General features: G+C 46.5%; 2 protein-coding genes across 3 annotated transcripts; both read right to left on the bottom strand.

Moving 5' to 3' along the window:
- Positions 1-1,391: 1,391 nt before the first annotated feature.
- Positions 1,392-3,671, bottom strand: LOC114849858 (alpha-1-antitrypsin homolog). Its single transcript, XM_029141612.2, has 5 exons — positions 3,626-3,671; positions 2,549-3,185; positions 2,194-2,464; positions 1,964-2,111; positions 1,392-1,873 (listed from the first exon to the last, which is right to left on the bottom strand). The coding sequence occupies exons 2-5, from the start codon at positions 3,174-3,176 to the stop codon at positions 1,685-1,687; spliced, it is 1,236 nt and encodes a 411-aa protein (XP_028997445.1). The 5' UTR covers positions 3,177-3,185; positions 3,626-3,671; the 3' UTR covers positions 1,392-1,684.
- Positions 3,672-6,809: 3,138 nt separating this feature from the next.
- Positions 6,810-12,432, bottom strand: clmnb (calmin b). 2 transcript variants are annotated; one of them, XM_029140287.3, is made up of 10 exons: positions 11,956-12,432; positions 11,708-11,769; positions 11,522-11,617; positions 11,014-11,097; positions 10,805-10,897; positions 10,482-10,708; positions 9,748-9,941; positions 9,438-9,520; positions 7,441-8,789; positions 6,810-7,363 (listed from the first exon to the last, which is right to left on the bottom strand). In XM_029140287.3, the coding sequence occupies exons 1-10, from the start codon at positions 12,047-12,049 to the stop codon at positions 7,237-7,239; spliced, it is 2,409 nt and encodes an 802-aa protein (XP_028996120.1). In that variant the 5' UTR covers positions 12,050-12,432; the 3' UTR covers positions 6,810-7,236. The 2 variants fall into 2 exon arrangements, with proteins under 2 accessions (XP_028996120.1, XP_055362352.1); XM_055506377.1 differs by lacking the exon at positions 11,708-11,769 and having other exon boundaries at positions 11,522-11,670.
- Positions 12,433-12,735: the final 303 nt, after the last annotated feature.

Below are 12,735 nucleotides of genomic sequence, written 5' to 3'. Positions count from 1 at the left end.
GCAAAGAGATCTGAGAGATTTTCCAGTGGTAGAGGAGGATGAGTTGAGTTGCGGGAGCTTGACACTAATGAATACATCTTTGTGCGGAGGCTCAGAAATGATGTTGAGCTCGAGACGTGTGTCCCAGAGTGCGGCTTGAATTGAACGGCAAGCGCAAAAAACACCTCGCAGCTCCAAGTCGCATCAGCAGCACTTACCTTGTGTAATATGTAAATGTGTACATCAGCGGTATTTACCGCGCAGCACTGATGCTCGTGAACATCTGGACGCATACAAGCCATCACAGTCACCTTTGTTCACTACAAGCTGAGAAATACGGCGATCCATGACGTCATCCAAAGGCGCAATCCAACAGGAAGCAGCCGAGGTCTTATTCGTTTCTGTGTATTAATAATTGACAGGACGTCATTTACAGACTGAGATATAAGGGAAGTGAACTACAGTATCTGCCAGAGCAGAAGTGCATCTAATAAAGAGACAAGAGAGGAAGCTGGGGATAAATAGATGGCAACAAAGCTGTTTAAACTTTTTATGGCAGACCTCCAGAGCCTGAGCACATAGAAAGGTCATTGCTGCCTCTTTGATGTATAATGGAAGTTACTGTTCATTGTAAAAGCTCACTTTCAAATACTTATCCAAGCAGTAATCCACTCCTGTTACTCCTTCTGTGCTTTTCAGGTGTTCGTTTTGTGTTAACGTGTGGATCAAGAAGCAGCAAAACACAATGAATTTGTTCAACGTGTCAAACCTCTCTGCTGGAGGTCGGGTCAACAGGTTCTCTCTCACTGGCTCGATACAAACGAACCGTGCATGCGTATAAATAAAGTTTATGACACTTTCATGAGAGATTTATGCTTTGTTGTAGATAAATTATCCCCACAGGCCTTGAATGTAGCATGACTGAGCTGTACAGGACTACTCCAGCCTCTGTTGGCTGCGCTTCCTTCCCCTCTTGCTCTGTTGCTATCATATATTTTAATACAATTCATTTCAAATGCCACAAATGTATAAAATGTACATAAAAGTTCTTAAAAAAATTTATAAGACTGGGCGTATTTCAGGGACGAGCCCAGCTCAGCGGTGCTGCAGAAATGTCACCGTAACAGTAAATAATGTGTGAGGACGCTTTTATTAAAGGGTGATCAGCTTGTACGTCTGGCAGCACAGATTCTCTCCAATGAGCATTAAGTGTTTATTGGTAGAAATATAGAGAGATTCATTATGAAGCCATATGTACCTATTGCTATGAACCTGTGGTGTTTTATGTCACATAAGTCATCTGTGAGCTTTCAATCAACACCTGTTTCTTATCATTAACACACATTGTGAATCTCGATGAATTAATTGAGTGAACGCGAGAAGGCTGAACAGGGAGAATAATGAAAGCCATGTGTTTGGGACCAAGTTTTTATTCATATTCGCTTCATGTTGAAACGTGATGAGAAAACAACAGTGAAAAAAACAAGTGGGTGCAGTGTGTCAGCTGTGTGGAGCTTTTATTACTTATGTACCTCATGTAACAGTGTTCTAGATGTAATATGATGTTAAATGTCAAGGCAAGAGGCTGTGAACAGATTAATGAGTTGTGGTATTTGTGACTAATCTGTCGTCTCGTTCATCAGACCGACGCTCTTAGTGTCTGTGGCTTCCTGTTCTGTGTGATGTGTTCGGTCGGGGAGCGTCCTCACGCCGTGGGGTTGCTGATCTTGCCCATGAAGAGGATGCTCTTGCCGGAATGCTCCAGGATGAAGACCAGGAAGGGCCTGTTCAGGAGCATGGTGTCGGGCAGGCTCATGGGCATGATCTCCAGGACGGTGGTGGCCGCCGCCTCCGTCCCCGTCTCGTCCACGCTCAGCACGGCCTTGTGGGAAACCTGCGGGGGAACGGTGCGCGGTGCGTTTAGAGCGCGTGCGGCGGGATTTTGCCGAACGAACGCGACTCGAGGCGCCTTCGCCGATCCTACCTTGCCCACTTTGAGCCTGATCTTTTCGGAAATGCCGGAGAAATCGGCGGCGTCGGTGAACGCATTGGTTATTCCCAGCTCCTTGAGCGTGCTGGCCAGCGACGCCTCGGCCGAGATCGAGAACTTGGGCATGTGCAGAGTGACGGACCTGAGAACACAGGGCATCAGCAGATCAGCAGACCGTCAGCGGTAGGATTTTAGAAGTAGGACCATCTCAAGTCCGCGCTTACATCCTCCTCAGCTTGTTGTGCCAGTGCCTGATGTATTCCTTGTTGATGGAGCCCTCCACCTCCTGCATTTTTCCCTCATCGGGCAGGACGATCATCATGGAGGTGTTGCCTTTGTACGGCAGCAGGATGACAGAAGTGTGGTTGTCGAGGTCCTGGTAGTAGTCGTAGCGACCCATTCTCTCCATCATGTCCACCTGGACTTTGGTGCTGTCGTCCACGTGGAAGTCGGCCTTGCGTGTCAGGTTGCTGTTAAAGGGTTTCTCCCACTGTCCTGTGTGAATAGAGAAGAAGAATGAGAAGAATGGGTTGAGATGGGTTCCTCTCTAAACTGCAGATTCAGTTATCTGTGTCCTACCTCTGAAGTAGACATAGTTGATCAGCACCATGGCCAATGTAGGGTCCAAGTCCTTCACCATATCTTTGATCTTGTCCTGCGTCTTACTGGCTATGAACGAGTTGATTTCAGCTGCGGCCTCAGCAGGGTTGCTGAAATCAACCTTGAAGATCTCTCCAGAATAGAAATGCTTGATATCCTTCAGGAACTTCTCCAGGGGGTCGAAGCCGGTGCGCACGGCAACGCCGTTGCCCACGTCCAGGACCTGGTTCTTCTGGCTGTGGCTCAGCATGTGGAAGAGATGCTCGTAGGCCTCGTTGACCTTCAGCTGGCTCATGCCGCCGTAGCCCAGGGTGGAGAACAGCTGGCTGTGGGTGTCACCACCGGCCCCCGTGGCCAACATGGCCAGAGCGGTGGAAATGCCCAGCGGCGAGTAGAAGATGTTCTTCCCGGCGGCGGTCTTGGCGTTGAAGTTCTTGTAGAGGGCGAAGGCAAAGTCGGCGTTCGGGGGGGACAGGCTGTGGCAGCTCAGCTCTCCCTCGTGGCTGTGGTCGGAGCCCTGGTGCTCGTGGTGCTCGTGGTGGTCGGCCCTTGCCACGGCCAGCAGCAGCAGCGCCGCCAGCGCACACGTTGTGGAGATACCGTACATCGTTACAGCCTGGCAGATCGGAGAGGGAGCGTTAGCTTGGACATGGGCGTAAACAAAAAGTGTGTAGACAGTTTGTAACTAGGCTGCCATGTCCCTGTGTATCTTTGGACTGTGTGTCCACACAGACCAACATCAGGTCGATGTCAGGATTCAAACAGGAAGTTCCTGCTGACTACTACATTATTCTGGATAGACCTAATAATAATAAATCAATATCGCTGAAATCTGTTGGTGTTTTATCTGGGATCTGATAACTGAATAAATCCAACACAATTGTAAATGTAACACAAGCAGAGCCATGAGTGGTTTAACCATTGCGTTATCTGCTATGCTGGTCTTCACAAACTGACCGGCTCAAGAACAACTATTAGCTTGTCAGCTAGTTGTGTCGGCCACCGGATAATTCAGAAGGTTCTAATGGTCTGACAACAGTAGAGTGATGCTCTTACCTTTAGTGTCCTCTTGCTGCAGGGAGTTTGTCAGAAACGGCCCCATTATATATACAGGATCTGAGAGGCCAGTTAAATATTAACCCAGACCAGTCCCTCGTCTGCGGTATCAGGTTGGACTATATTCACTTGTTTAACACAAGCAGCTTAGTACTGCAGCTAGAGAGGCGGACGGGCTGCTTTTATCTTCTACCGCATTATATTAAGTCACTCAGTCTTAATCATGCAATGAACTGATACGTTGCATTCACTGGGCTTTGAGTGCACTCGTGTCTGGTGACCTCATGGTGTTTAAAGGTTCCTAATCTCTAACAGTCATATTTGTTTGCTCAGTTTAAAAATGTAAATGTTTTTTCAAAAGTGGTATATAAAAAGTTATTTTATCTAATTTTGTCCAGGCTGGAAAGTATTTGTACAGTGTTTTAACAATAATCTCCAGACTGTGGATAGTGCTCATTCCCTCTTCCCTTATTATTAACTGGACAATTTGTTCATGTAAAGGCTCCTAATACCATAAATATTGGAAATAACAAGTACACAAAGTACAAGACAGAGTTTACTATCACCGTGTTCATGTCTTTCTTCTGGAGTCCCACAGGGACGTGTTGTGGTTTCACTATAGTTCACTGTGTCTAGAGGCCACAATAATGCTATATTGCAATGATGCAAAAATGTCATGTCAGGTCAGAGATGTGTTTTATTTTCTTTGTATTTGGTTTACACATTGAACAAACAATAGATGCACAGAGTTTTTCAGATGGTTCATTGGTGCATGGAGGGAATAAGGAAGACTATTAAAGCCCTAACGCATCCTCCCAGGAGGCAGTTAAACCCTGTCCTGATTAACGGCACCGTTATAGATCTATTGTCCTATTCATCAAACTATCTTTTATTCATCATCCCTCTAATAAGTTAAATATTACTGGAACTTTCCTGCAGGGCTTTTTATTACTGAAGTAAAAATGTGCTGAAACCCCTCAATCCTACACTATTTCACCAGAGTTTTCTTCTTTGTGTTGCTGAGTGAGGCCGGTTGTTCTCGCGAAGCAATTTGTGATAATTGCGTAACAAGATGAATGCTTGTTACTGGAGGAAATGAGTTGTGGAGTGAGACGCAGACAAAGGAGAAAATGCTTTTGTAATGGAAGCAAAGTCTTTTATGTTTTCATGCAGGAATATTGGCGATTTAGTCACAGGGATGAATTACCGCCATTTAAATCTTTTCATCATAAAATGGAGGAATGAAGCCACATTTGGAAGTAAAACAAAACATATTGGTTAACTTAAGTGAAACTGTTGAAAATACTTTGCCAGTGATATTAATGGGAGGACTAAAAAGGCTGTTACATAATGTAGCTGCACTATAAGGTGGTTTCCACACAGAGCTGTGTAGGATCAATAACTCTCCCTATGAGCAGGTTAAGCTCTGTGAGTTCATCACAGATAATGAGCAGGTACAGTATGGTTTGTCAAAGGTCACCCGTTGGGGGAGGGGCTGGGGGGGAGACGTCTGGTCACCCATTCTCATTTAATCACTCTATTTCACCCACCTCCTACAATAAGTACAATTATTTCCTTTACATTAGGCCTGTGATTAAAGGCCTCATACCTGGTGATCTCATATCTGAACTGATAAAACAGGAGAAAAGACACATTTTGTTTAAATTGACAGGTTGAAGATCCAGAGAAGTCAGGGACAAACTGTATAATAGTCCCCGTCCCTCATGAGGCATTTAAAACTGTAGGATTTACTCCCATTTCTGCCCATCGGTGTGTTAATTGATTCACTTTACGCTATCTCGTACCAACCTGTGGGACCTGGACTGCAGGCTTTTGCTCATTGATGAATAGAGGGCGGCAATTATTGTGAATTGAGCTTCTATGCACAATTATTTATTATGGTACCCGACGACAGTTTACAAGTGACTGCAGGGCACCAGACGGAACGCGGTGCCTCTCGCCACGGAGCTGATCGATACGCAGCTCACGGATGTGGGTGAAACACACAGTGAACACATCGATCATCTGCAGCGCTACCTCGGCAAGGTGCTTAGTGGTTTAGCTGGAGTCGGCGCGTGCAGGTTGTCTGGAAAACACGAGGGGGGTTACGAGTGAACCGTTTCTGCGGCTTCAGAAGCTTGTAGGTGTTTGTTCAGCGTCTGGAAGCTGCTGTAGGTGAAATCCCACACTCTTACCTAACCCTCGGCGTGAACCCTGTGCTCCGTTCAAGCTCTAACCCCCGCGCCTTCATCTGCCTCTGCTCTGCTTCCACGATCCGTCCCTCCACTCTCCTCCCCTGCTGCGGCCTCCAGTTCCAGCCCCTGACTCTGGCCTTTGAATCCCCCCCCCCCCCCCCCCCCCCTCCCGCACCGCAGCTCCGCGAGGTGAGACATAACAGCCTCTGCGCGCTGCTATTTTAGAGTCGGCCGCTTCAGGCTCTCAGGCCTGGAGAGTCGACACTGCAGGGCCAAAATCAGCCTTAGGAGTGTGGCTGAAGTTCAAAGGTTAAGACTGCGTTAGAGCTGCTGTTGCTTGACCTCTCGCTCCTTTCTCAGGTTCGCGGAAGAGATTCTGAGTCTATCGGTACAGTCCTATTAGCGATGCTAGCAGTGTAAAACCCGAGCAGATTATCGTCTCTCAGCTTGATTAGAAACTCCGCAGGCTGAGGCCAGAGAGCACCGGCCAAATTCCAAATTCGGGATGTGTTGTTCCTGCGGGTTCGGTGCGGGGGCGGCGGCGGCGGCGGTGTCGAAACCCGCGTATCGATTTCCAGGGGTTGAGCTTTTGACCCGGGAGCAAACAACGTGTTTTTTTGTTTTTTTTTTTAGTTTCGCAGAATTTCAACAGCACCGGGATGGACGGCACAGAACAGGACACGCTCGCCCCCCCCCCCCCCCCCCCCCCCCCCCTTTAATACACATTTTGGTCAACATGGATTTTGAACACTTGTGCAACTGTGATCTAGGTGCAGCTCATGGCCTGCACAGTAATTATCCAACACGTAAAAATATATATATTCATGTATCTAATATGTTTACAGTGTTCATAAATACACTATTTACATGTCTACTCTGAAGATATGTGACATGGAATAAGTATGTGTCATGAGCTTCAATTAAGGGATCAAAACAGCTTTATGATAAGACATAAGTCACACAGTGGGAACCAGCGAAACGCTAAGATGCTCATTAAATATTATCAGCTTTATCTCCCTATGTCAATACAGCCTCTAATTAAGCAGCAGGTCCCACTGGGTCTCCACTAGTTGTATTAACACTCATGTCACAGGAGACACTCGCTGCTGTGATGCTGCGATGCCCCCATGTGGCCAATGATGCTGTGTAGATGAACTGAAAGTCAGATTTCTGCAAGGGGGAGGTAGCAGCATGAGCAAAGGATGTGTGTAACAGGGCAGATGTGTTGATCTGGAGCCCAAGTGACAAACTCTGTTTACTGGCAGTGAGAAGAAAACATGATCATTAAGTGTTGCCTTGAGGGAAATCCAGCGACACAGATAAAGGGTTAAACCCGCCTTACGTGGCCCTGTTTGGCTCATTAGCGGAAACCGGGCTAATAAGCATATCTTAATAAGGACGGCGCCGCGGGGAGACTCAGGGGTTCATTTGAGATAGCATGAGGCAGCAGTAGAGGAGGATCCACAGGACCAGAAGCGTCTCCAGCTCTGACGGGGTGACGGCACCAAGCGCTGCCAGACACTGAAGGGGTCCGGACCCGCTGCTGCAGAGACACGACGAGACACAAGTCAGATTAAAGGCAGAGGCCGAGTGAAAAGGAAGCAAACTGAAGCAGCGTACCTGAGTGAGGGAGGGGTCCGACCACCAGGATGCTTTATCACTGTCGCCTTCTTGACAGTGAATTTACATTTCCCAGATTCCGGTTCATCATTAGTCTTCGCTACTGTTACATCTGCTTCAAAATCCCCTGAAGTCCTGACTTCTGTCTCATCATTCCTGCTACTTTTAGTCACATCTTCCACTCTCAGGGCTCTGTCTCCATCCACTTCCATGTTAACTCCAGCTGTGAAGCTGAATCCAACTTCATGCCCAGACTCATCCACTGTGTCATTTACTCCTTTTCCAAAAGTGTCTCCCTGCACAGTTCCCCCATCTTCATCTCTGCTGTTCTTCTCTTCCTCTTTTGGATCTAACCTAATATTTTTCCCTTCATCCCACGTCAGGTCCATTTCTTCTTCATCACCTCCTGCTACCGTCTCATTCACAAGCCATTTGTTACCGTCTCCCTCGGCCTCTTTCTGCCAGCGAGGCATTTTCAGCATCTTTGTTTTCTCTGCTTCATCTCCCCGGGCTGCTGTTCCACCGTGTCCATATGTCACCACTCCAGCACGCGCCGTCTCCTCCTCCTCACTGTAATCACCATTACCCTGTACTCTAACAGCGTTCTCATCCTCAGGTGGCTCTTTGCCGCCGCCTTCCTCATTTGGCTCCAAGTCAAAAGCGGCTCCGCTGTCTGTCATGTCTCTGAAGCTACTTTCTTCTTTGTCCACAACAAACTTCCTGCGAAACTCTGAATGAGCCCTGGCTTCTGAGTTTGCATCAGTATCTTCCCGCTGTTTCCATCCATTGACATTTAACATCGCACATGCATCAGGATCTTCTGACTCTTCATTTAATTCTTCAGTGGTTTCCTCCTCAACTCTCGCTACTTGTCTTTTCAGCGGATTATGCGATTGGCAAATCTCCTTGTTGAGATCAAGGATGTAGGTGTAGGCGTCTTCCTCGTCTGAGTCCAGTGCCGACAGGCTGTCGGTTCCGTCCTCTGAGCTCAATGAAAACTCGTCATCCTTTTGCCTAATATACCGCTGATCCACCCACATGGGACTCGGCAGCAGACTGGGCGGCTGCACAGCGCTTCTAACAGGGCCTTTGTTTCGGTTAAGCGGTGATAAGGATGGAGATCTGCCCGTGGGACTGTAACAGGGAGAGAAGACGTCATCGTAGCTGGAGCAGACGCCTGACGTGTGGCATCCATTGGTCTGAAGCGAGGTGGTGCTCCCCGAGGACGTTCCGGCCCAGCGCTTCCTGGCTCCAGCTCGTGGCTCACAAGCGGTGGTGCCTCCAAGGGTGAGTGAGTCGAGGGATCCAAAATGTGGGGAATCACGAACGGTGAAGGTTGTTGTATAGTCCTGTAATAAAGGTTTAATTATACAACTGATGATATAGTAGCATAGCACTTGAATGTATTTGCAGAAGATGATTGTTAATATTTGCTGTCTCATAGTTTAGAGAAGACAGTTAATATTAGAGTGTGTCCGATAAATGTGAAGTTTTAAAAAAAAAAACACCTTAAACCTTAAAACCATAACTAAGAATGCTTTTCTAAAAGTTTAGTTTATTGGAAGAATAAAATCTCCACCGAGTTCTATTAAGACATTTGCGGATATTATAAAGGATAAAAACAAAATCAAGGCCCTGGAATGACCCTCAGTCCCATCGAGAATCTGTGGTGGGAGCTCAAGGTTAATGTCTTTGCTAAAGAACCGTACAGTTTGGATGAGCTGTCGTTCCATTTAAACTATTAACATTTTTGCTTATGATCGTTTCCATTCAAGTGTTAAGGTTTTGCTCCATTTCCTGAAGTGGCCTTTTAGTTTTGTGTTTAACTGTTCAAAATATGAAATATTGTATCTACAGCACCACCTAATTTTGTTACAAGGTTTCACATGTTTCATGTTTTTAAAAATATAAAATCCCAAATTCATAATAAGTAGCTGTACACTAAAATTATTTTCCTTATATCTTATGTCAACAAGGGAGCAAATAAATGTACTGACCTCATTAATGTCTGGGCACTGCCCCAGAAACATAGAGACGTAGGTGATGATGGACTGCTCATCTGGTGATGAGCACGTCACGTCTGTGCGAAGAGAAACAGGGAGTTTCACACATTGTTATTGAACCTCGCTGCAGCTGAGGGTTCACTTCGACCCTCTACGCTGTAATGAAAATGTAAAGTGGAGCAATGACCTTTGACCTGTGAGATACCGATTTACTCATAGATGAGTCCATCCAGCCTCTAGCATCTAGTAACCTGCGTAAATGATGATTGATGAGTGAAACTGGTTCTGGCCTGTAAGCGCTCACCTTCGGGCTCCAGCAGCCGTGGTATATCCAGATGTTGATGGGCCAACGCGAAGGCCCGCTCCACGTTGTCTCTCGGCTCCCTGGACAAGCTCGCTCTCAGGTCCACCAGACCTGGGTTTATGGACTTGATCACGGCGAGGAACGCGAGCCCGCTGCGCCAGCTCTTCCCAAAGTCATGCACCTCTACCCCGAACCTACCAATTTAGAATTATATATTGTAAATATGTACAGCTAGAGATTTGGTACTTGTTCCAAAATGCAACCAAAAATTAAACCTGTGGAAATAAGGATCTAGCAGGTGTCGCGAGTGGAATATTTATCTTTCTGTGAGCGTTGAGCTTCTCAATCTGGATTCCGATGTGGGGCTTTGCACTTTTTGCTGATAAGTGAGCCCTGTGGCAGATTAGGCCTTGAAGTCGGAGTGATTTTGGAGTGTGGCCAAGCGTACGTCGCTGTGTTCATCAAGGCAGCGTGACTGTATTTATTACTGCATGTCTGTGGGCTCAAACGTCACATTCAGCTGAGATTTCCAGCACAATTCATAAATGTTTTAGTATTTTTATGGACCTTATGGTGAAATACTTAAGTTTTTGACAATTTTACATTTTAATTGACTGACAAGTAAAATACTGTATTTTACATCGCATTGTAGAAGAAGCCCCAACTTTTGTTGAAATGTGCTTGTTGTACAGTATCTTTCACAAGTTATTACTGTGATCATTCTAAAGACCCACTTTGATGTGCATCGTTGGACCCACTGCAGGAGAGTCTTGATTGCCTTCCCGTGGTACTTTGATTCCCTGGCAGCCCTTTTGCCTTTGCTTGGCAGAGTGTAGCAGGAGTAGTTGCCAGCGCCGTTCTGCTGGGGTGACAGATCACCGGAGGAGGGGTAACTGCTCATTGATAAGGAAGAGAGGCTGGAAGACAAATGTCTTTGAAGACCCCCTGTTGCCTTCTTCACCTGCATTACAGAAAGAATTTATGTCCGGTCGTTGGCAAACACAAACATATAGGCCCCAACTTAGATAAAACAGTGCGGCACTGGAGCGAAACCTACCTGGAAATACAAGATGATGTTCCAGACAAGGTTGAGAACGGCAGGAGGGCTGCCGTCAGCAATACCGGAGGCGTCGATGCCGAGCAGCTTCACCTGAGAGACGACGGGGAGGAGACGTAATCTTGGATCAGGTTTGTTGAGATTGCAGGGGAGGCGTATGACATGTCAAAACAATATGACGGCGATAGCTTACAAGCAAGCACACTCACATGTCTGTCATCCAGGAATGCTAGGGCCTTGGAGATGTTGTTGAGTCTGAAAATGTGGTGAGAAGGCGATCTGAACCTGTAGAGCTAATAGACAGAAATGGAAAAAGAGAAAAAATAACTCCTGTTGTTCTACTCCCCTATATTCTGCCCCACATTTTACTTGACCTACACTTTATCGTGGCCCTGAATGCCTCACCAAAGCTGCTGATGAGGGCTTATCAACATTACATTGTGATGGTAACTGGTAAAACTAGGTCAAACCAGGGGGACAGTGACAACACTGTTGATTGTTATGTAGAGATAAAGGAACAACTTTGTATCAATCGTAAATCGTAAAGCATAGAAATTGAGGAATTAATCATAATTGTTTTGGAAAGTTGTAGTTGAATTAGGTACTAAACGTCGCAACCATCACCAAAAAGGATGTGTTAAATGCTGAATTGTTTGTTTTCTTGTTTTCTGGCTGAGTTACCGCTTTTACCCAACACCATATTGTCACGACTCTCACCAGTTTGCAGCCAGACAGCTCCTCCAGCAGAGCCATGAGAACCCTGCCGTCCTGAATGTCCGTGAACAGGTCACGCACTTCGAGCGGCGGATCGCACTGGAAACGAGGAAACGTTTACCCTCGTTAGAGACCGCGGGCCGGAAACGGTCCTGCGTAAATAAGTACGTGAATATACTGTAGCCTTACTCGCTGCAGAAACACATTCATCCACCTGGTAAAAGTTCTCTTCTGGACGGTTTTCCTTCCCTCTGGGGAAAGGGGATCAGACGTTAATTAACATAATATTTAAACAGTGTTGAATTACAGCTGAGTTACAATAAAGAAGAATTATAATAGTAACAAAAACCACTGTGATGAAGAGAAAGGGAACAAATACATCCTAATGTCTTCTTAGTTACAGAAGCCAACATCTGTCAATATTTGCGTCACTGTACCTTGAGGCCGCACATGCTGAGCGCCGATCTCGCCTGATTTCCTCCCTGAATCCCAGGTGGCCTCCTCGTGCATTCTCGTTCCACGGTCACGCATCCACGGCTCACTCCGAACTCTGTCCAGATAAGGACTCAAAACACGCGATTGAAGCACAGTTGGACGCGTCGGCCGCTCGCGCTGCCGCAATTAAACGCGCTGCGAGATTTCCCAACAGAATGAAGTTGGAGAAAATGCAAAGTGGGGCAGCGCGTCCTGCCTGAACACGCCGGAAAACCGCCCTCCGAGGAGCCGATCCACTCCAGCTCCACTCCCCCAAGACCACGCGATCTGCAGGCAACTGTCGGCCGCGGATAATAGAATTCCGCTCAATATGTCAGATGGTTAACTTGAATCAGCTGGGATCACTGCATTGGGTTACAGTTTGCGAAGTGTTCCGGCAGAGGCCTGTTATAAATCTTTCTGACAGCGCGGCTCACGAGGAGATTCTCTGTCATACGGTAAATATGGAAATTCCTGCCGAACACGCTCAGCTCGGAGGAATGTGCAGAGGTAGTCACATTTTGAACTCAGTATTTGCTCTTAATGGGCAGCGTGTTATCTCTGAACCTTATACAAAATATCTAACAATTAAATTAGATATTGGACCTGCATGTTGAAGGAAATGTTCATTTGCGCGTTTTATTGGATATGACGTTACAACAGTATGGACGTCTTTCATTTGAACTACACAAACACACGAAATTTCATTCATTTTATTTCATCAGCTCACAGACTCCACAATC

Source organism: Betta splendens, chromosome 24, assembly GCF_900634795.4.
Source record: "Betta splendens chromosome 24, fBetSpl5.4, whole genome shotgun sequence".
NCBI classification, from domain to species: domain Eukaryota; kingdom Metazoa; phylum Chordata; class Actinopteri; order Anabantiformes; family Osphronemidae; genus Betta; species Betta splendens.
Note: the sequence above shows the minus strand (reverse complement) of the source record. Positions and strands in the feature narration are given on the sequence as shown.